This window comes from Corvus moneduloides, chromosome 3, assembly GCF_009650955.1.
Source record: "Corvus moneduloides isolate bCorMon1 chromosome 3, bCorMon1.pri, whole genome shotgun sequence".
NCBI lineage: Eukaryota > Metazoa > Chordata > Aves > Passeriformes > Corvidae > Corvus > Corvus moneduloides.
Window position 1 is genome coordinate 61,557,785 of NC_045478.1, and position 22,853 is coordinate 61,580,637.

The following is a 22,853-nucleotide window of genomic DNA, read 5'->3' on the forward strand; positions in this document are numbered from 1 at the left end:
TACAGAAAATTCTAATGTGAAGCAGGCTGCAGCCTAGAGTACCACATGAGATCCTTCTTATGCATATTCTATCATTATGCCTGATTTCCATCTGTTTACAAAGACAGTTCGAATTCATTCATAAAGACACAATTAAAAACAGGAATAGAGAAGGAGAGCCTTCTGTCCAACTAATTACAGGAAATGGTGCCTCTTGGATGAATAATCTTTTTTCATATAGAACACCCCAAATGGACAGGACAAAGTGCTCAACACTGCTTTTTGCTCATTACTTTAAAAATTTTCACAGGTCAGAAAATGAAACATTTTTTCTGTAAGTACTGCTATTACTGCTGTTAAGGGTATTACTTATACCCTTAATCAATAATATTATTTCACCAATTTGGGGAGTAAATAAAAATGGGTGGTGAACCTGAGGCTTGTGTCACAGACACTAAGATTTTAAAGGTTTGTTGTTTGCAATGAAGTCATTATTTTAGAAGAGGAAAACTTTGAAATCATGAGAAAAGGTATTTCAAATGCATCTAATTCCTCCAAGAGAATCATCTAACAAATGAGACAGTAGGTTAATCTTGTGCAATGAGAAAATAATTTTCCAATATATGAGACTAAGATAAAGACAGTACCTCTACTTGACATTTTGATCGCATGAAACAACAACTAATCGAAAAGTTTATATCTGCATGATAATCCAAGATGTGGCTGTGTTAAAAAAAAAAAAAAAAAGTAAACCTGAAAAATTAGGTATTGCTCTATACCTTTTCCTTCTGCCTTAAGATGTAACCATGTATTAGTCCAGTTGATGGACACCAGAGAAAAAAGACCAATCAGATCAGTTTAGTTTACTTAGCCAAGGTGGCAAGGCTAATACTTCAGACATCATTTCATCCATGCCCCTAATGATACCTTTAAGCATAGTAGTAAAGCAGGAGGATACTTCTAAGTTAGGATGCCAATGCTGCCATGTAAGAAACATTTATCTTGTAAGCTGTGAAAAGATAGCAGATGCTAAGAGAAGAGAAAGAAGTTAGGCTTGTGCACCATGGTATTTGCATCTGGCTATGCTTAGTCTTTTATGATGCCTACCAGAGATATTTTTGAGGGCGTTTTCTGTGAGTGTTACATAGGCCTCAAGAGTTTCAGGGATCTCTACATCTGAAAAAATAAAAGCACAATCTGAATTGATGGCTCAGCAATGGCTGTCTCCTTACAGCAGGAGTCCTTTTCATGAGATGGATTATATAAATGGTTCCAATAGCAAACATTCTCTCTGGAGAAGAAAAAGATGAAGACTGAAACACAGGGAGCCTGCTACAAAGTCTCTTAATATCCAGGAAAACCTGACTCTTTTCAGAGCAATGACCTGGAAAGCAAAAGACAGCCACAAGATCAGAGTAAAAGACACTGATACGTCTTATCCCACAACTAGCTCCATTTGGGCACTTTCACTTGTTAAGATTTATTACACAAAGCACAAACACTTAGAAAGGATTTCCAACTTCAGTGGAGAGCAAGACCCAAGATCCCATCTCAGACTAAACACTCATTTGCTGGAGTCTTGCCTGCATAAGGACTGAGTTAGGATTTATTTAAACGCTTGATGATTTTCTCTGTGGGTCTCTCCCACAGCATTTCTTCATTACTTTGTTCTGCACTTGTTGCCATATCCAGTATAGTTTCTTCTAGTCAGAATAACTTAGGACACAGGGCTGTTAAGGACGACATATCCCAGCTGGCAGGCCTCACACACAGATACACAGCCAATTCCCTGCCATATCATGTACGCCTTTGCCATTTTCCAAGGCTGTCGTCATCCAGGAATGTCCATCACTGTCTCTAAGGCCAGAGGGCCACTGAGATCACTTAGGAAACACTATTTAAAGTCACCAGGGGCTATTTAAAGTACTTTTCCATGAGAATCTTGGCCACACAATCACACATGTAACATTTCCCTTTTTTTTTACTCAGAGAAAACAAAGCACACGGTCTGCCACCATACCTGCTATGCCAGCTGCTCCTCTCAGGTAGAAGTCTTTTTCTTGTCCTCCGTCTTCTTCAGAGTGCAGTGCCCGTGAAACAGCTGTCTCCAGGTCCCTGCTAAGGTCATAGTCATGATCCCACTCCAGGGGGATGGAGTCCACGCTCGCAGGGGTATCTCGCCCCGATCGCTCACTCCTCAGGGGCTGGGAAAGAGGCAGCGAAAGGTTGGAAGAGGGGTGCGGGGAGAGAACGCTGTCCGCAGATTTGTCATGCCAGCGTATGTCAGAGAGATCTGCTGATTCATCCAGATCCGCCTCTCTGTCAGAGAGGTCGTGCTCGTCATCTGTTAGCTAGAAGCATAATGCAAACAGAAGCAATCAATGAAACGTGCAAAGGCACTGCACGGTCAGCCTGGGACACTGAAATAAAGTAGCATTAGGTGACAGCCACACTGGGGGAGGTTTTCGTTTTGCATCCTTTTGCACTTTCCTTTCGTTGTTTTTAAGGTGTACTAAAAAACCAAAACAACAAAGAAGATCAAAGTGCCAGCTCATTTAATTACTTGAGGCACCATAAAGTCTCACATAAGGTAAGTATCTCCAGACTTTTACTGATGTTACTTCAATGCAAATACTAAGTTAGAAAAACATCTGGAATCAATTAACAGAAAGCGTAAGTGATCTTTATCATGAGCACTGCTCTCACTATGCTATTTCATATTTTGAAACCCCTGGATTTTGCTCCTTTCATTCAGCAGGACCTGAGCTACGAAAAATTGTTTTCCTTCCACTTTCTCCTTTTGTTTCCCTTTTCTACTTTTGAGCTTGTGTTCAATTCTGGAGACAAATTTCTGTCTCTTCTGATGAGAAAAATAATTTTATCTTTTTTTTTTTTTTTTTTTTTTAAAAACTTCACTAAGCTGCCAATCAAACTATCTGACAGTGCAGGGAGATGTTCTTATGACCAGTACCACAGTGCTACCCCCATGAATAAAGTTCTATAAATCTCCAATTTGCATGGATTTTCATGGTGATTTACAGAAATTCCAGATCTCGTCAGTTTGCTCTCTGAGCAGGACACAAACAGCATGTAATGAAGGGAGACAGATGGTCAGGGTTGCAACAAAATTTAACCACAGGACTTTCAGAAAGTTACGTAGGCTTCATTTCAACATCTTTCCTCATTCTCACATTTGTAAAATGGCAACAAACCAGACAAGTAAAAACATATGTAAATATACACACAGGAAGGCGGATAAGTTTCTTGTGATAGCGCTCCACACGACCGAAGACCTCTTGGCAGTAACGATGCAGCTCATCTAGTTCTTCTTCAATCACAGCTGCATCCAGGGGCTCGCTTTTCTCAATGAGTTGCTCACCTTGCACAATTATCTGCTCAATTTTGCTGTTGTTCAGTGAAATTTCTTGCTGGAAAGCCTGTGTAAAAGAAAAGCCCATGCTTTATCAACAAAATCAACATGACAACAAGCTGGGTAATTAAGGATGCAGGTCTCTGGAGTTCTACAGAAAGAATGGTGTGGGTAACAAACAGGGATTGTGCTAAATATTCTTGTCATGAGCAACAATGAGCAATTAAATTAAATTTAGCATTCCACAGTCTTTCAAGCCAAAACCAGTGATACGTCCTGGTTTACCAGCTCATTCCTCACTTGTTGAATTTGGAAAGAAAGCTCTTCTCTAAACAAGCCATGCTAATGACCAAATGTCTAGAACAAACACATATGCTAAACCTAGCACAGTGGAATTTTGGATAATGTGACTTTTAGTATTGTTCTCTCCAGATAAGGAGTTTTCTGATGCAAAAATGGTTGAAAAATGTATTTATTATTAGATATTAGCAATAATGGAGACTTTAAATAAATAATTTTTATTAGCACTTCCTATTTTGATGAGGGAAAGTACACTATCACAGCTGGGGTTTTATTTTTATGTTTTTCACGGCTCAAATATCTTATATTTTGACAGAAAAGTACATACTGTAATCTGACATGACCCATAACTGTTGAGGTTGAAGTCTCGGCCTGCAAGTAAAGGAACCATATCATGCTGCATTTCTGCATAATGTTTCTTAAAATTGTTTTCCCACCATGCATGGGTTTTTTTCCCCTTCTTTCATCCCTCCTTCTGTAACTACTCAATCACTCTTTACCTTAAGTTGCTTTATCTTTGCTTGGACATCACACTCTGAGAAATGCTCGATGTTGGTCAGCTGCAGGTCCATCTCTGTTAGCCATACCAGGATGCTGTCACGCGCTGTTTCAAACTCCTCCCGCTGGCCAATAAAATGCTGGAGGGTGGAAAATTGAGTGGCGTGAAATGACCAACAACATGAAAATCCCCAGCAATAGTGGGGAAATGACTTTCATCCACATCAAACCCAATTTAAACTCAGTACACCTTCTTTCACTTCCTATGTGCTTTCCAAGGTTCCCTTTTCAGTAACACCATCTAGACCTGCAATCAGCAGACCTATGAAAGTTATCTGTGCGGAAGGTGGTGGTTGATGTCACCAAGCATTTGCCTACAGCCTATACTTTGGTTCCTTTGGACTAAGTGAACTGATAAGCTTCCTTCCTCTTCCAAAGGCAGAAATCTCCTCAAAAACACTGTGCAAACGCATTAAACTGAAAGCTTCTGAAGCACCCTTGATTCATAACTAGAGTAGTGAAATTGAAGTCTTAAAAATGGAAGAATACTTTTAGCCTGCGCAGGATGGAGGTGACTCGCTTTTGTAAGTTGTCCCATCTCTGGTTCCCCTCATGAACCATCTGCTTGAGGCTGCCATCGGAGTCAGTGCGGTTCTCCCGGGCCAGGCGCCGATACTGCTTATTGATCAGCTCCAGCTGAGTCAGGCTTTCATGCACCTGTCTCTGGAAAGCCTAAAGCAGTATGAACAAAAGACACCTTTAGACTTTTAGATTACTGAAATCAGGATACTTATATAGATCTCTGGCCTTATTTTGACCCTACTTCTGCACTCGGACTTATGTAAGCCAATAAATTCCACTAACTGGAGACATCTCTATACCCCATTGAGATACTGCCTTCTGATTAAAAAAAGCAAAACCAAAAAACAAAACAAAACAAAAAAAAAAAAAACCAACCAAAACCCTCCAAAAAACAAAACAAAAAAATTTTTAGAACTGACATGGTTCACTGAATGAGAACTGCAACACGAATATCCATTACAAAGGCAAAATGAGTACCAAAAAAAAGTCTTCTTTCTACGAAATTATATGCTTTCATATTTGAGAACAGAAGTACAAACAGTGAACATGAAACTCTTCTTTAAAAAAAAAAGGAACAGAAATACAAGATTCCTGTGGCTTCACTGGATTTCTTTTCACATATTGAATTTGCTGAAATGCAAACATTGAAGAGATTTGAGCAATTGTTTATTCTGAAACATGGTACTGAATGAGACATCTCTTTATACTTAGTACACTGGTGTACAAGTAAGTTTTGCCTTAAAATACTTGCACAAAAGAAAATGTCACAAATATCCATGCCAACTTATGTCTAGGCAAATGTTTGCACCACGTACTTTTAGTGCTTGCTCTGCTGTTACAAGAGACACAGAGACACAGCTGAGGTGCACGAGTGACCTAGTCCATGGGTTTTACGTTGTGACTAGCAGTCATGAAACTTGGAGAAAGCACCTTGCAGAGAAATGACTGAATTACTACTACTACTACTACTACTACTACTACTACTACTACTACTACTAAAAACAACAACAATAAATGAATATTCTTTCAAAAATCTACTTGTTTTTATCTTGCCACATCAGCGAAATAGAAAAGCAATCAAAGGAAGACTTAAAAACCTAGATTACACCAGCTCTCTTTTGAATACAAGTAGGGTTTGGATCCCACTGTAGTTCTACAAACTTGCTTTCTGATATTCCTCACAATAAAACAGTCAATCTCTTCCAAAACTAGACATTTCCCTTAATAAAGACTGTAGAAGTAGGATAGGTAACATAGTTCTGTACAGAAATTTTAATAAAACAGGTGAGTTTTCTGTGTAAAAATATATACATTTCATATTGCACCATTTAAAGCTAAAAATGAAAAAAGCACATTTCTGCTGTAATACCGGAGAAGAAAGTAAAGAAACTGGTTGCAAAAAAGATCACAATCTGTAGAGTCCTCTCAGTATAATTATTCTCTTCACTGAATGGCTATCAAATTGGGTACGGGACAACCAAAAAGGAGCAAATGGGCTTGCACCTATGAAATGACCAGTAGAACTGAATTAATTTAAAATTGCACAAGTATTCCTATATTAGAGGCACAAATATGACTGTATTTACTAGGATCATGAAATCTAAAAGCGTGCAGTTGTTGTTTCACCTGTTACCAAGCCTTCTCCAGCAAAGTAACAGCTGTTTATTTGCCTTCCATTTTTTCCTCTCAGCTACACAAGAATTCATCTGTTGCATTCCTTCCTGTAACCTCTCTTCGTTTCTCCATAAACTACTGGAGAGGAAGGAGTTTGGTTTTGTACATTGAAGTCAGTGAGAGCCATCTCTGACCTCGGTGCTCAGGAACTGCAAGGTTCTTATACGGTCTGATGAGCTCTTTTTGTTGTGTGTTCTTGTTTTTTTTTAATTAAAGTGCAGATATGGAGAAGAAAAAAAAATAGAAAAAATGTACAGTTAAAGCAGAAACCTGCTTCTGTCAGTATTTGTAGGTGGCCAACTTAATAATGAATTCACAGTAAAGCTGCTGAATTCCACTGAATTTGAATACCACAAGTTTGTTACTTGCATTCCTGCTATCTGGTAGGCAGAGAAATTAGGTGTTCAGGACAAAAATTAAAAAAAAAAAAAAGAGAAAAAAAAGAAAGAAAAAGGAGAAAGAACCAAACTATAGGGAAAGCAGGCTTTTGGAAAGGCTACACTGTTCGCATTGCATCTTTTTCCGGCTGACACTCTACAGGCAGTAAAAAATCCACAAGTCTGCTGCAGAGGAAAGGTCACCAAAACAGCTGAAGTTCAACGAAACAGACTTTGGACAAAGTCAATTCAGCTGTAAAAATCAAAGAGTCAACATACTTTTGGTACTGCTTCTCATACATAGACTTACTAAAGAAGAGATTTAAATCCTGATCACTGAAGAAAGGGACAATGGGAAAGAGGTCTGAAGCAGAGTGCTCGTGTCCAGGAAGCAAATGTTTTTATAGTATGGCAATCTACCTGGCCATAATGAAGTCTGGCATAATGAAGTCTGTTTAAAATCAAAACCCGGCCAGTACATTCATAAATGTGAGTGTCAATTACAGAACTCAGCGCTTCACAGTTTAGGCTTTTGATTTAACTTCTAAACCAAAATCTATTAACTGGTCTTAGATATTGTTTAAAATGTGCATTTCTTCTTCACAGCAAATACTTTACAGTGTCTGTTTATTGAATTGCCTAAATAATTTGTTCTTTCTTCTCTCTCATCTTGACATACTCTTTGCAAATATTAGTCCAAGCAAAAGATTTTCCCCCGTGACTCACCAGACGATGTGCGTGTGTGCCTTACACACAGCTTTACAATCCCTTGGAACTATGAGACAAATCCTCGCATCTCAGTAAACACAATGGAATCATGTAACAAGCTACTAAGCACTGACCAAAGGAACAGCTTGTCAGTTTTGAAGCATGCTTAGCTTTTTTAAATCACAAGGGACACCATGTGGACATATAACAAAATTTGCATGAATATGAATTTCAGGTATAAGGATCTAAAGGGGGGATATTCTGCATAATTTGATAGAGTTCAGAAAGAAGAGGGGTGATAAAATCAAAGCCAAAGCTAAAGCATGCAGCATGCATTTGAAGAGGCATTTGGTGAAGGGAGACTTAGGAAGGCTCTGGAACACCTACTGACTGGACATATTAAAAAGATGCAGAAATAAAAAAGGTGAAGAATCTAGCTTTGCTGAACAAACAGTGGAGGGAGAGTGGATTGATTTATTAGCATTTCCAGTGGCCACCTTCCACTGTCTTTCTATCTTAGGAACCTGCCACTGAAGACAGCTACAAAATCATCAACTCCATTTTATTAGTACAGCATCTCTGCTGAGTAACTTGGTTATGGGAAGGAAGAACACTAGCTGGCTGTTGCAATGTGATCAGCAGGTATTGAATTTCAACCACTATAAATCACCTCAAATTTCTTCAGTTCTTCCTTAGCAACAGTGTAAAGCACACCAGAGGAGCTTGGGAAAGCAGCTGTCCTCTCAGAGACTTTTAGCCACTCTTCAAATCTAGAGTAGTCATCCAAAAATTTTTGCCATAGTCTCCAGGTCTCTTCAATTCTGCAACAGATAACGGAAAATTAGAGAATGCTTGGACTCATGGCCAGTTGACCTACAGAACTTTAACCAGTCATCTGCAACAGCAAACTAGCACTGCACCAGACAGTAACTGACTAATAATCTAACTCAGCCAGCCAGACTGATAAACAGACCACAGGGAAGGCTGGCTCATTCCAGACTGAGCTAGAATAAGATGAAGACTATTTTTTTTAATGCATCTAATTTTGGAATCAGTATAAAAAAAAGTTTTAAGTTTGTAATAGGAGCTCTAAAAAGCTAGCCACATGCTAAATAACTTCTGAAATCCAGTGCCAGTGACATCAGTAAAATTGCTGTTTAATACAAATAACTGTTTCTAGTACAATAAAGATCCTAAATACTGATATCTCAGTTAACTTACAAGTACAAATCTACTAAAGCATAATGTGTACATTCTAAGAAAGTAAAATAGAGTTCCATGCATAGTTCCACATTAAGTTAAAATAGTTCTGAATTTATTTGTTGGACACAAAGGTATGAAAGCCCATGTATGTTCAAGACAGACTATGTTGAAGATAGAACTTATAAATGTAGTTTTAAGTAGAACTTGTAACATAGAACCGTACTTACAGATATATACAATTCAAGAATTTCCATGGCAATAGTATAAAATTACTTAAAGATATGAATCTATGATACAGAGCAGCAAAACCTAACAGCAATAAATGTTTTGCATAAAATAAACAAAAAACCTTACTAAATACATTAAGAATATCCCACAAAATGAAAGACCATAGAAAGTTCAATTCAGCATTTTGAAATGTCAAGTTCTTCCGAGAGTAGTTTCTATGACTGTACAAGCATGACAGAAATAAGTTTCATAACTGAAAAAGTTAAAGAAAATACCTTCATAAATACAAGATTTTAAACCTGTAAACATGTCTTATTACTAGTTGGCACACAGTACACAGCATTGCCCCAATCTAGCCTACATCATTAGCGCTGTTGAAATCACCAAACTATCCTATGTGGGAATAGAAAACAGTGAATCTTCTGGATATGATGGGCATGCAGCCTACAGATGGTCTAAGCATGCGCTGTTACTCAGACTACACCCAAGAATCCTGGGTGCTTTGGCCCTCACTTGCTCAGCACAGCTAAGGAGGACAGGTGAAGCATTTCCATATGAGTGCTCATTCCCAAAATTCTTCCCACTAAACAAAATCAGATATAAGAGAAACTGCTGAGGAACACTGGGTACATGTAAACCCTAATACCTGGAATAACATTCCACCCATTCAATAACTAGTTTCCCATCAATCTCAGTAGTTCCTGTGTAAATTTAAGCATTACAACCTCCCTTTTAGGTCATGTTTTCTTAATCTCCTGGAGTCACTGCAATCATCTAAACTTTCTTGTTTCCATCTCATCATTTCTATGAAGCATGGGAAATAAAACATTTATCAAAGGACTTGTGAATGAAATTTGATGATTGTTATCTGTACTTTGTATAAAGGCATATGCAACCCAAAATTTCATTTTTTTCATAGAAGCATAGCAGCTAATGGCTTCTACTCAGCATATGATCTTTTTCTGACCCTTACACTCTTTTATTCAGTACTACAACCATATAACATACACCCCATCCTGTATTTCTTCCTGTGGAAGGAAATACTAATCTGTAGGCATTTTAGACTTACTTAAGCCGCCTTTCCATTGACATTGCACAAATATTCCTCCACCTTCTGTCCAGATTGCGTGTAGCCTGCTGGATAGAGTCACACTCGGCTTCTGTGGCACAAGCATCACAGTCATGAAGCAGTACTTCACACAGATTGAGAACAGATGCCACACCAGTGCTGTGCTTCTCTATGTCCCTCTGAAGTTCCTGCAGGTGAAGAAATTAGTTCTTAAGAGAAACTGCAAAACATGCATCCATGCAAATGTATGTATCTTCCACTTATTTAAAAAAAGAAAAAAGCTTGCAAACAGAAGAAAAACATCCAGTAAATACCAATTAAGAGAGTGCACCTGCACAGGTGGTGATGCAATGTTATCAATGAGGCCAGGAGAACCTGGCAGCATGCACAGCTCTCCCAGGGACTATGAACACCAAACCATTACCTGGATCAAACTGCCAGAGCTCTGCATGCTCAGCGGAGCATCTTTCACACACATTTAATCAACATCACCAATAAACAGTAGAATTATTCTCAGCCCTTTCCCATTATCACAGAGAATGTAAAGCAGAAGTTAGTAAGAGAAGTGCAACAAGGAAATATGTTCTTATGTACTGCAAGGGTTTGGCGGAGGGACCCTTCAGAAAACGTACTGTTCCCCAGGTGAGACAGCTGCTAAGTTGGTATGTCTGACACAGAGATTGGTGGCAGCACATATTGAACAGTGCATGTGTAGGAGATTTTTCTTCCTTCAAGTTTCCAGCTCTATAGCATTTTCATTGGAAATGGAAAATTTCAGACACCTAAAGAAAATGCACTCACACTGTTTTAGCACTTATTATATGTCATCAGTATTATTTTTTCTGTTGGTTTCTGGGTTCCAATGGCTTGTCCTACACTGATGATAATGCTTCATCTGTAAGTAATATTTCACCTTCAGTTTTTATCTCCGGATTCAAGTTAAGACAAACCACAAAAGTAAATGGCTGTTGCTGTTGGATTAGTGCAATGAAAAGAAACTCTGCTTGACTTTTGCCTACATTTGTAATAAATCATCAATTACATGGAAAAATCAGTATGGACAATAACAAAGCCAAGACAACCCAATTCCAAAAGTGACAAAGAAATACTAATGTAACTACATCAAAAAGTTCTATATTGCATCTAGAATACTAGGTTGAGTTCTGACTCAGATGAAGAAAGGAGCCAATAGGACAATTAGAGATGTGGAGGTTTACTTAGGAGAATGTGGCAGCTTGAGGATGAGTAGAGATAAACTGCTCTATAATTTTGCTATTGAAGTAAACTATGACATGCAAAGGGAAATACAGTGTCAACATACTGTGTCTATACACATTTAAGGTCTAACTAGAGGAACTTTTCTTACAGCTAGCAACATGATCTGAAAATGTCTTCCAGCAGGAAATGAGATCTAAATGTCAAATTAAAAAAACTCAGGAAATTTGAAATAGAGCAAGGTTGACCTACATCAACCATTTGTTTTGGTTGTTTGTAATAACTGGGGTTTCACTGTTTCGTCTTCTCATCTAGAATGTTATTTTGTAAACATCTACTTGAGAACATTGAGTGGAAAATCACAATCTTTTCTTCCTCAGGAACAGTCCTTTCACTTCACTTGCCTGAAAAATACTTTCATTGTGATGTCAAAGTGCATATTTTTCTATCTGCCCTGAAATATTATAGAAGGACAGACACTATAATCAGATGCAATACTTTATGAAACACACACTCCAGACAGCTATGAGACTTGAGGTCAAGTAAGCTCAATCTCCTTTCAAATGTTTTGGAGTAAACCAGTAGTGAGAACTGTGAGTCCTGAGCATTCTTAAGAATTAAACTTTTTTTATTCATCTACAGAACATTTCCACAAGCAATGTCTAGATTATTTTTTCTCCATAGACTAATATTTATTTCCCAGATTTTAAAATTTTCTATGTTTATTAGACAACATTAAGCCTTTGGGTTAGTTCACAAAGGAGCATCACTTTTATGCACTGCTGTCACCCATATACAACCTTTTTTTTATGTAATTTGGCCAGAAGCAAATATCATTTTTTCACATTTCAACTGGTAGCAGATTGAGAAAATAAACAAACAAGTAATCCTTTAAATGGAGTTCATTACCCTAGGAAAATACTGCATTGAAGTTACCCTACCTTCCCAGGGATATCCAGATTCAACTGTATTTTTATTTCACTAGAGACCAGCAATCTGGAAAGCTGATGCGTGGCTGAAGTAGATGCCGAGAAGTAGATAATGGAGTTTCATAAATGGAATTTGTCCCTCCTCTTTCACAACATAATATTTTTAATCTAATTTTGCATATGAACAACTGGAAAGATAACATGACCTCAGTGGAATATCAAACATGGAAAAGAACAGAGAGTCACTAACAGAAGACACAGGGAACAAAATACTTGCGAAGGTAGCCTTCTGAGGTGTTGTGGATAGTGATATAGCCTCCAACTAATAAAAATACCAGTTGCCATGCATTGAAAGTGGGTAGGTTTTTAAAATTAATATTATTTTAACCATGTCTTGTATTGCTATCATGTCAAATCATCACCATGTTTCCACACATGTCATCCTCCCATGGTAAGATTCACCTCTATTTCTCCCCTTCAGAGTTCAAATTAAACCACTCTCACTTCTACAGAACATCACTGCATGCTGCCACCACAAGGAGACAGAGAAAGGCAGAGATATACCAGTCTCTGTGCCCAAGATAAATCCCGTAAGAAGTGGTTGTAAAAAACTATGGGATGTCTGCATAGGGATTCTAGTAAATAATCTCAACTATCTACTTTGTTGATAGCAAAGTAGCAAAAAAATGTTTAGCCCTTCCCAACACTTTATTGTCTCAGAAACACCATTCATTAGTGATGTTTCTGTGTTATAAATTATTATCCCTATGTAAATTCCATATAGAATATTAATAAGTAATTCTGAAAAGAAATCTAACAAATCAGTTGAGGAGCTGGCAAAATCTCTGAAGGAGTTCTTGGCTCAGTTCCACGCTCAGCTTTAAGGAGCAAAATGCCCATTTTTACTCTTCATAAATTATCCACAAAATATCCCATCTTTCCTCTTCTCACGCATTTCTTTCTCCTCTGGAGAAAGGACCCAGGAGAGCATCTAACTCATCTAACTCAGTGGGCACCAGAAAGGTATTTTTGCCAATAAATAACCAACAGGAACACAAAGGACAACAGTTCTCTCCAGCAACATGCTTCTAGGCAAAACTGCACTGGGCAGTGAAGTGGAACAGGAAGGAAAAAGTACAGTAAATCATCTTAGAAGTAACATTAGTTTCAATGCCAAAAACTGGCTGACTTCACATTTTTCTACATACTTTAATCTAGCACTGCATAAAGGCTTTGTGTAGTATAAACCACCCAATTTTAACTTCACGTCTATAGCTCATGCATCTTTGCATGCAAAGTGACTCCCAAACAAGCTGCAAAATAAAACTGAGTTAGAAAGGTTGCTAAAAATAGTAATTTTCAAGCATTTGCAAAATTTGCAAGGTCTAATAGGTGTCAGTTTTGCCTCTGGGAACAGACAACTCAAACAAACAAAAACCACAAGCCCAAAAGGAAAACAATTGCAATAACTCGTTCAGGTTACATCTCTTGATGCCTTACCTTTCTTGGAAATGTCAACCAGCTCCTGGAGGATTCGATGTCAAGGCCAGCAGAAGGCTCTATAAGTGACACAGTAAGTACCACTTGCCTTGATATTTAAGCATTTTGCCTTATGCCCTCTCAGCTGAACTGGGTATGGGCAGTCCAAGGACACACTAAGTTGGCTCTCCCCATGTCACTGTTCACCTGATAAGTGTGTTGTATTTTACCTGCTGTTCATTCAGCTTCCTTTGTATCTCCTCAGAGTCACAAGTTTCATAGACGATAGGTTTGGACAGCTCTGATTCAATGTGGGCAAGCCAAGATCTCAGGCTGCTCATGTTTTTATCCAGCTGCTGCACTGCAACAAGGGTTTCCTTCAACTTCTTTACCCTGTAAAGAAAAAGAAATGGCAGTATTAAGTACACCCTGAAGAAAATTTTTCACGGTATGCGTTGCAGGAAGTTTCCAGAGAAACTTCACTTAGATGGCAAGTTCTGTTGTAAAGTCTTCCTTTATTATGTAACAGAAGTATATTACATGTGCATAGAGTCTGCACTCATAGCTGCTGGTTGAGAAACACTGGGCGCTTACTAATGCCACACAACATTTCCAAAGCTTCTGTACCTTAATCAGTTGACTTCAGTATTTGTTAAGAAAAGTTTTCTGGTTTTTTTTTTTTTTAAAGAGCTCACACACTTCAAACCCCCAAAACAATCTAAGCAATTTAGTTGTGTATTTGACTAATAGATGACAACTGTTCTTAGAGTACAAATAACTTATCCATGTACTGGTGAGGGAGTGCATTAAGTGAACAGGCCTTTTTCACACCCATGAAAACACTGAAGTATGTATCACAAAAGGTTTGGGTTGGAAGGGATCTTTAAAAGTCATCCAGTCCACCTGCTCTGCAATGAGCAGTGACATCTTCAGCTAGATCAGGTTGTTTAGAGCCCTATCCAGCCTAAACCCTGAACATTCCTAGGGATAGGGCACCATCTGGGCAACCTCTCTGGGCAACCTGTTCCAGGGTGAAGACTTGTCCTTGAATAAATAAGTTTCAGAGCAAGAAGCCCAGCTGAGAACTTGGGGAGAATTCTTGAATCCCAAGGGCTGCTTTAAGTTGGTGTTATCAGACTATTTCAGGTTTAAACAGATTAAATTGGAATGGAACTGCACAGTGATTCCTAACTAGTACTTTTCTTGGAATCCTGACCCTGGAAGATCAATGACCAGGAAGAACTATAGATTTCCATTTGTTTGTTTGTGGTTTTTTGGTTTTTTGAATCAAGAGAGCATTAAGCTTAGAAAGTGAATAAATTCAACTAAACTTTCATCCTATCTCAATAATTTTTCCTTCGATCTGTTTGAACTGCAAAATTGTCCTTCAGTAATTCTCTCTTTCCTATCCCCATGTTTCATAGCATACATTATTAGTGGATTCTGAATTTTTTTCTAAGCTCTTTTTCCCTGTTTGTGTGGTACCAAAACCAATCTTGAGTAATGTTCCCTTTTATGCTCCTACTGCTCTTCTACTTAAGTGTTTCAATATCAGAAAGGTTTAAAAGATGTGTGCAGTTGGGAATAGATTGACTAAATTGGGTTGAAAAATACAAGATTGCCAGATTTGTTAAAGACACAAAATGCCATCTGACCATCCTATAATTCAAAATAAGCAATTCACATTTTTTTCCACAATACTAACCAGCAAATTTATCAAGTGTTTCCATACTGAAAGTCGTAGTTGAAGCTGACCATAAGGAGACTCACAGAAATATTAATGTCATCTTAAAAAAAAGGTTAAATCATTCCAATTTTCATCTCTTTATAGCCCTCTCGTTAGCTCACAGATGGTTAAACTGTGGTTTTTTATTGCTAAAACCCCTTAAGAACAGTTCAAATACAGCTTCCTTGCCAGAGTCTCATGACCAACCGCTGTAGGGTTGTGATCTGAAAAAAAACCCCACCTGGTACCTGGAAAAAAATATGGGCAATCTGAAAATCTGTCCACAATGGGACTGAAGTCAACACAATTATGCTGAAAGACTGCCTCAGTCCCCATCATGAGGCTATCTCAAAACACAGCTATGTATTTAGGCTTGAGGAGACAGCAGGAGAACACCCACTGTCTGAGGGCACCATCTCCTTGTCACCTATGGTTCGACATACAGCGTTTTGTGGGTTTGAACCAATGGGAACAATGAGTCATGTCAGTCCTGTGGAGAAGCAGTGTCACTTGATCATCTGCAAGACCAAACTGTGGACCAGGATTTTTTTGTTTGCAATTGCGTGCTACTCTAATCTCTGTGCTGGATTTTCATTTACATTTTGCCTGCAACAACTATAAAGGGTCCATCACTTAGAAAGTGCCCTCTGCCTCAGGCAAACTTCACAGGAGTACATCCCTGCCTGAGCATAAAAAATAGCCTGGGCCAACTACCACTATTTTCAGTCACATGATCTAAGATGCTCCAGAGAAAGAAAGAAAAACAGCATGACATACCAAACCCAAACCCTACAACTTCCTTCCTGTCCCCCCACTACATCTACCTCTAACACTGCTCTTTTTTGTTGTACTGAGTTTAATACAACAGGTTCTTTGCCCCTGGTACAAATAGAAACAAATAAACAAGTGCTTACTGGAGTCTGCTGGGATTACTTTTATTTTGACTGAACTGCAATACAGTGTTGTGTCTCCAGCTACTCTGAAAACATATCTGTGATCAAATAATAGATGCAGTCCATCATGTCTGAGAGCTTTCCTTCTGAACTTCAGCAAGCAAAGTTGCCTGCGCTCTAAAAGCTCTGCTTAAGAGACAAAGGTCAAATTCTAGATCAAGCATGTGGGATCCCTAGCCAAGACGTTTTGAGATTGCATTTGCAAGATTATGTTTAAAATGTTAATTATTCCAATAATCATTTCATGCTTCTGTTGCAGCACTAGGCAGCACAGTAACTGCACGTGTTCCTGGGAAAGACTTGGTATAACTTCTCTCCTTCATAAAGAAAATTCTGCACTGAAATCAATGGGTTGGAACCATTACACAGTTGGCTTAAAGGTTTTTTTTTTTCATAAAACACACTCCCCAGTCTTGTTACATTTTAAAAATACCTAAGACTCTCAGAAAGGAAAATACTGCAGAATTCAATTGTTTTTATGGTTTACTGATGAAAAATTGTCTAACAATTTGAATGGGCTTATGATACTTATGTTTCCATGTTCCACTTAATGTGCCTCAATTTCCCCAAGAAAGCAATAACTTTAGATTGTCTATTAATAATGTCTATTATTCTGCATTAGGCAAAGCCAGTGGGAGAAAAACTTGGAGCTAAAATTAAGCACAGATACATTTAATTCAACTAGTCCTAAAGTGGAAAGCCTTAGATTCCACTTAAATCTAAACAGGAACAATCCTGTAAGTACATACAAATGCATCATATAGAAGTCATAGCTACTGCATTAGTCATTTAGACAGCTGCTTACTAATATTAAACTTTAAAAGCAGCATGAAAAAACTCAGAACATGCTGGCTAAGTCTGAAAGCAGAAAGCAGAAAAGGTGTTTTTTAAAACAAATACCTACTTGAAGACAAGTTTTAAGAAACACTCTTTGAAATAGTGAAAAATGTTGCACTATTAAAATCAGCTTTGAAAAGATCAGTTTAAAAATAATCTTTTTCTGAGTAAAACCAAATTTATTTTCCAAAGCACAATAGTACTGTGCAGTAGGACACCAGTAAAGCCAGCTGTAGTTACCACTCCAATCAGTTTGCTCTTTCAAAGACTGCATTTCTAGAATTCTCAACAACAGCTAAATTTCTAGAAGATAATGTGAAAAGGGAAAAAGAGAAGCTGAATTAAAAATCCAAGATGATGTAGGCTGAGTTCAAGTATTACATGCAGTTACAAAACAGTTGTTAATATGAACAGACAGACAGGCTTTGATAAGTTAAGTCTGAAGTACTTTCTTTACAGCTTCTTTCCTTCTCTGCCTTTTGCTTGCAGTCATACCCCTTTGATGACACAAACACCAAGTAGACAGTCTGTTTATTCTCATTTGTGTACATGCTCTCATATTTAAAAACAGCAGTAAAATCAGTCCACAGTTTCTCTCAGACAGCTAAGAGATTTTACTAGTTCTAAGTTTCCATCACTATCAAAAAATTATTCCAGGATCCAAAGGTACTAGCTGTAAAACAAAGTATGCTGTTACCACTGTCAACTGCTTTTAAACTGAGCAGAAAACAGTAATTTCTAGCTACAGTACTGATCTCTACATATCAGTATTTCAGTTAGTTTTCCAGCAAGCCAAAACTTCAGAAAGAATAGTATCAATCAAAAGCAAACAAAAATAGCTGCCTGCCTTGTGATATCACAGTTACAGTCTGGGAGGTCTGAATCCACACTGCTGTCCTCCGCCATCTTCACAGCATGCAAGTCTTCCACCACAACCATGAAATTTTCCAGTATTAAAAAGAAGAACTTCCACTCCCAAAGCCTGCAAACACTGTTCTTTTGGCGGGGGGAGGCAAGGGGGACACACTTTGCTGGGGAGTACTGTACAGAAAATGTTTCACAGCAAACAAATGTTACCAGCCGTTGCTTGATAACATGACACTGGATGGTGACAAGTGGTCATGTTTCTAAATAAAACCTGCATTCATCAACATGTGCCAGATTTGATCTCCAGGAATGTGGACTGTGAGTGGTAAGGGAAAGGATGAAAACACTCACAAAGCCTTCTTTGCAAAGCCTGAGCAGTTGCAGCAGTAGCACTGTCTCCCAGCTGTAAACACCGGCAACTTTTTTTCAGGAGGCTGACATATCAGAAAAATTAATCTGAAAGGATTCAATGTTCTAGAAGGGAACAAACAGAAGTCTCTGATGCAGAGACACAACTACCTTTCTGCAGCTGTCACTTCTGTAGTTACAGACCTCCTCTGAATGGAGGGGCAATTAAAAGGAATGGGCAAGGGAACAGAATGTGACAGACAGAAAGAAAGAAAGAATGCAGGAAAGCAAGCAAGCAAGAAAGCAAGGAAGAAAGCAAGATGCTTTTACAGGTGACTGGAGAAGTTTCACCACACAGTATAAAAATCAACAGGTAAAGATTCAGACTGGACATGTATTACCATAATATATTACTGAAGCATTTTCACACAGCACTTGCTAATACTTCACAGCTCTAGGAAACAAACCACTGAGAAAAATGCTCCAGGCAAGAGATTACTGTAGCACTGCAGAAAAGTCTGCAGGCTCTAATAATTTATTAATACTGTCAGGCATCCAGAATGTGAAAAGATGTACTTTCTTCTCAATATGAGGACAACTAATCTGCCTTTACTAGATGAATGAAGCCAAAACCATGTTATATGATACATTCTAAATTCCAAAATATCTTAACAGGAACATATGTCAATATATAAGAACATATTCTAAAGGGCCTCTGGGACCTTCTAAAAATTATCTTGGGGGATGCCAACCCTTTTGTCCATTTGCAATTAGACATCAATACAAGCATTTTGTACATACATTAATTAATCAACAACTTGGGTTTTATTGATTTCCAGCCTAAGATACAGCTGAACTAGCTTTTCATAGCCTAGCTTCACACCTTTCCACAATTTATTTCCAAACGTCAGCTAATTTGCAGAGTATTTTTCACTTCAGTGAGCACTGAAATGTAAAGATTTATATGTTTAATTGCATACAATAATGTTGAGCATGCCAGTTGAGAAGGGTAAGCTGAAATGATCGGGAAATAAAAGTAAATAATATTTTACATACATTAGTTTAGAACTAGGACTTGACACTTCATGATAACAGAATGAGAGGGCTTAAGTGTGTAACATTGCATCTTATGTCTGCCAACCCATGAATGATACAAAATCCTAAACATTCACCTCTCCTATAGTGGGGACTAATCTGTAATACTAAATAGACAAGATAGATAATTTAAAGATGTGTTTTGCAATTTCTGAATGCAATCCTCTTTTGATAGAAACTTCCTGAAGGTATTATCTGAACATTTCCCTGAGTAAGCATTTGAAAAGACTAACATAAAAATATATCAAATATACTTCAAGTTCAACAACTTGTATCACATCCTCTGAAACCAAGCAGGCTCCTTGATGGTAATGCAACACTTCCTGACTTAATTGTTCTGTAAGAAATATATGGTGCTCATTACTTTAAAATGAACTACTACTATTAAAGGAGCTGGAGCCACTGGAATGCTTCTGTTTACATAAAATTTACTGCTTCCATGCTAACAGATTTCAGAGCAAGAATGCAGTAAAACCATCTGAAAAAAGAACACACAAAAAAAGACGATGAAACTAAACAAACCCTTTTGCTGCTAACAGGACTAAAGTATTACTAATGCATATGTTCTTACATCAAAGAAATGTGAATTATAAAGTATATGAGCTATTTATGCAATTCACGAAGTGCAAAATTCTGAGAAAATTGTTGCTGGTAATGAAAGAGAGGCTGTAGCACAGCTCAACAGAAAGTGTTGAAACAAATAAATAATTTTCTTTACATATCAAACAACAATCCTGTATTTTTTTAAGTTCTGAAAATTGCTGTTACACTTTTGAGCTTGGATAAAAAGAGCCTTTAAGCCCAGTGTGCATACATCTACCTGCAGTTACTTTTCTCCATCTGTGAAAAAAATGATCTGGGAGGAAACCTAAGACTTACTTTTGGACCAGCTCTTCTTGAAATCCCAAACTACAAAGTTTTGATTCCTCTGTCAAGAAATTTCTAGAAAAAACTACATTTGCATCCAGTTTTAAGCACCATGTAGAGTAAGATGCTTCTAGATGAAGGCTCACTAAACCTGATTGCAACTGATCCTATACTGTAGAAACGTTGAACTGTTAAGTTTGGAAAGGAGCTTTAAGATTAAGTCCAACTGTTAATCTTCCACCATCACCATAGTATCATAATGAAGCTTTTAAATGACTCTTCTTGAAGAAATGTTGTCCTGTACCATAAAGTAAAACAGGAAAGTGATTTTCACAGAAATGTGTTGATGTTTAAGAATGAATTTATTTCAGAATGTATGATGAAAAGGCAGAAAATAAAGGATTTTAAATGCATGACACCCAGCATATTAATTTGTCCCACTTAAAACTTAGAAACAAAACAACTGTCTTACCTGGCTGCAATAAGATCTAGAAGATGCTGCCACCTGTCATTGATCTTGCCAAGTTTGTACTCAATCTCTGATGCCTTACTCTCATGGCTGGCTTTAGCAAGTCTCTCTCCCATTTGCTGAAGCTGGATTTTGTTTTTCTGGGCTACAGCAATTTCCTCTTGATAATCCTAGACAGTAAAGAGCAACCAGAAGACAAGGTACTTATTCTAAATATACTGTACTCTGCACTACTAAAGAAATGGTGCAAAAATATAAGTGAATGTTGTTTTTTCAGTTGATTGGTACAGTGGAGTGACCACCTCATATATTTGATGGATAAACAAAAACAACTACCAGAAGAATGAAAAAATCCACCCAACACAAACCAAAACACAATGCTTTCTATAAATATGTCTGCTATAGTTTAACTCATTACAGGCAATTCTGATTGGACACGTAATAAAGCACTCAGACGCCTCTGACTTTGCATTCACTTAATTTTCTGTCATTCTGGGAGGTCCTGTCTCAAGACAGACAGGAAAAGTCTGCATAACGAGAGAACATAAACACCGAAACACATCAGGGTAAGGAAAAGCCTTAATTTCAGCTCATTCACAAACAAGTAAACAGTTAAATAAGAGTATGTAAGTGTACACTGTACCTTTTTAAGTTTCTCAATCATTTCTTCTATGAGGATGTCACCATTTTGAGACACCTTACTTTCCATTTGCGTCAGCCATTCACAGAGCTCCTTGTTCTTCTCACTGAAGACAGCCCACTCATTCAGTCTCTCGCTAACTTGTTGTCGACGCAAGGAGACCTTAAACCATTTACAAAGAGTAAATGAAACCAAAACAGTAAATACATTTAAAACATGCTTAAAACACTTTGTGCCTCAATGTGAGTTCCTCTAGCCTTGAAAAAGTGTTGCAACCACTTACTTGCCATTAAAACAAACTGGAGTTGTACAGCAAAAATTTGTGTGAATGTGAGTTCAGGGGTAAGCACTGATCTCAGATTTCCTGTCAGCTACATCCTATGCACAGAGAGAGGCACCCAAGCATTAAGCTCAGCAGTCTGTCAGTATCTGGTTTCATAATGTCTATAACCTGAAATTTTCATTAGAAGATAAAACCAGTATTTTCTTACAATTCTTGCTCACTTACAACATTTTATAAAATATATTAGTTTATTTTTAGTCTAAGAGATTGAATTAGAAAGAAAATTAAAAACTCTTCACCAAAGCATAAAAAAAAAAAAGATGCAGACATAGTACAGGCCAAAGTCCAAAAGTCTGTGTAATTTGTGCACGAGCACATGAGTACAAACCTAAATCCAAGACACACTGTAGTTTGCAAAAGTAATTTTTTACTTGAGTACCAATATACTCATTTCATAGACAACTGTCTCCTGTGGATAGGCATGACACCTCGAGAGATTCCAAAACACTGAGGTGTGCCTTGACAGGAAAGATTAGGCATGACACATCAAACAAGCAAATGCTGCAGTTAATACAGAAGGAAGGAAAACACTGATGTGTTTAAGAAACAGCTGTAACTGTGGTACCATCTCAGAATGCAAACAGTAACAGACCAAGATGGACACTGAAATCAAAATAGCAGCACAGACTGAGCAGCAAAGTCATCTCTGCAGTTTCAGATACTGGTACAACTACTTACTTCCTCTCCACTGTGATCTGGGTTATTTCTGACTTTATATCACAATTTCAGCTGAAAAGGTGAAGCTCTTTCACAAAAGAAAGTGACATGCTTTTTAACTACTGTGTTAGGTTCAACAGGGGCATACACGTGATCTTGCATTTCCTGTTTGCGGTTCTGAACTTGATGACAGCTTTCCGGAAATAAGCAGCAGTTGAACGAAGGCTTGCACTAGGTTACATCCTGAAACACTCAGCATGCTCAAAACTAAGATAAAACTTCCTTACTTGGCTCCTTCTTCTACCATAAACATACATGCAGCGACTGTATCATAATTTAGATGTATCTACATTGGTTCATTCAAATGCAACTAACTCAAAACTTGATCTGTGCTGGTAACTGTGAAGCATTTTTCCTACTTTGGGGGTGTTTTTGAAACC

General features: G+C 37.8%; 1 protein-coding gene across 22 annotated transcripts in view; it reads right to left on the minus strand.

The window, feature by feature from the left end:
- Positions 1 to 22,853, minus strand: part of SYNE1 (spectrin repeat containing nuclear envelope protein 1) — a 295,197-nt gene that overhangs the window by 16,843 nt on the left and 255,501 nt on the right. For 16 of the 22 annotated variants that reach the window (XM_032101866.1, XM_032101874.1, XM_032101876.1 and 13 more), the window contains 10 exons: positions 21,417 to 21,575; positions 20,777 to 20,943; positions 13,842 to 14,004; positions 9,989 to 10,176; positions 8,159 to 8,309; positions 4,697 to 4,879; positions 4,150 to 4,287; positions 3,225 to 3,416; positions 2,000 to 2,330; positions 1,087 to 1,155 (listed from right to left, as the gene is read on the minus strand). In XM_032101866.1, the coding sequence (XP_031957757.1) occupies positions 1,087 to 1,155; positions 2,000 to 2,330; positions 3,225 to 3,416; positions 4,150 to 4,287; positions 4,697 to 4,879; positions 8,159 to 8,309; positions 9,989 to 10,176; positions 13,842 to 14,004; positions 20,777 to 20,943; positions 21,417 to 21,575 (1,741 nt within the window). The remainder of the gene's footprint in view (positions 1 to 1,086; positions 1,156 to 1,999; positions 2,331 to 3,224; positions 3,417 to 4,149; positions 4,288 to 4,696; positions 4,880 to 8,158; positions 8,310 to 9,988; positions 10,177 to 13,841; positions 14,005 to 20,776; positions 20,944 to 21,416; positions 21,576 to 22,853) is intronic. The other 6 variants (XM_032101881.1, XM_032101882.1, XM_032101870.1 and 3 more) reach the window with 2 other exon arrangements.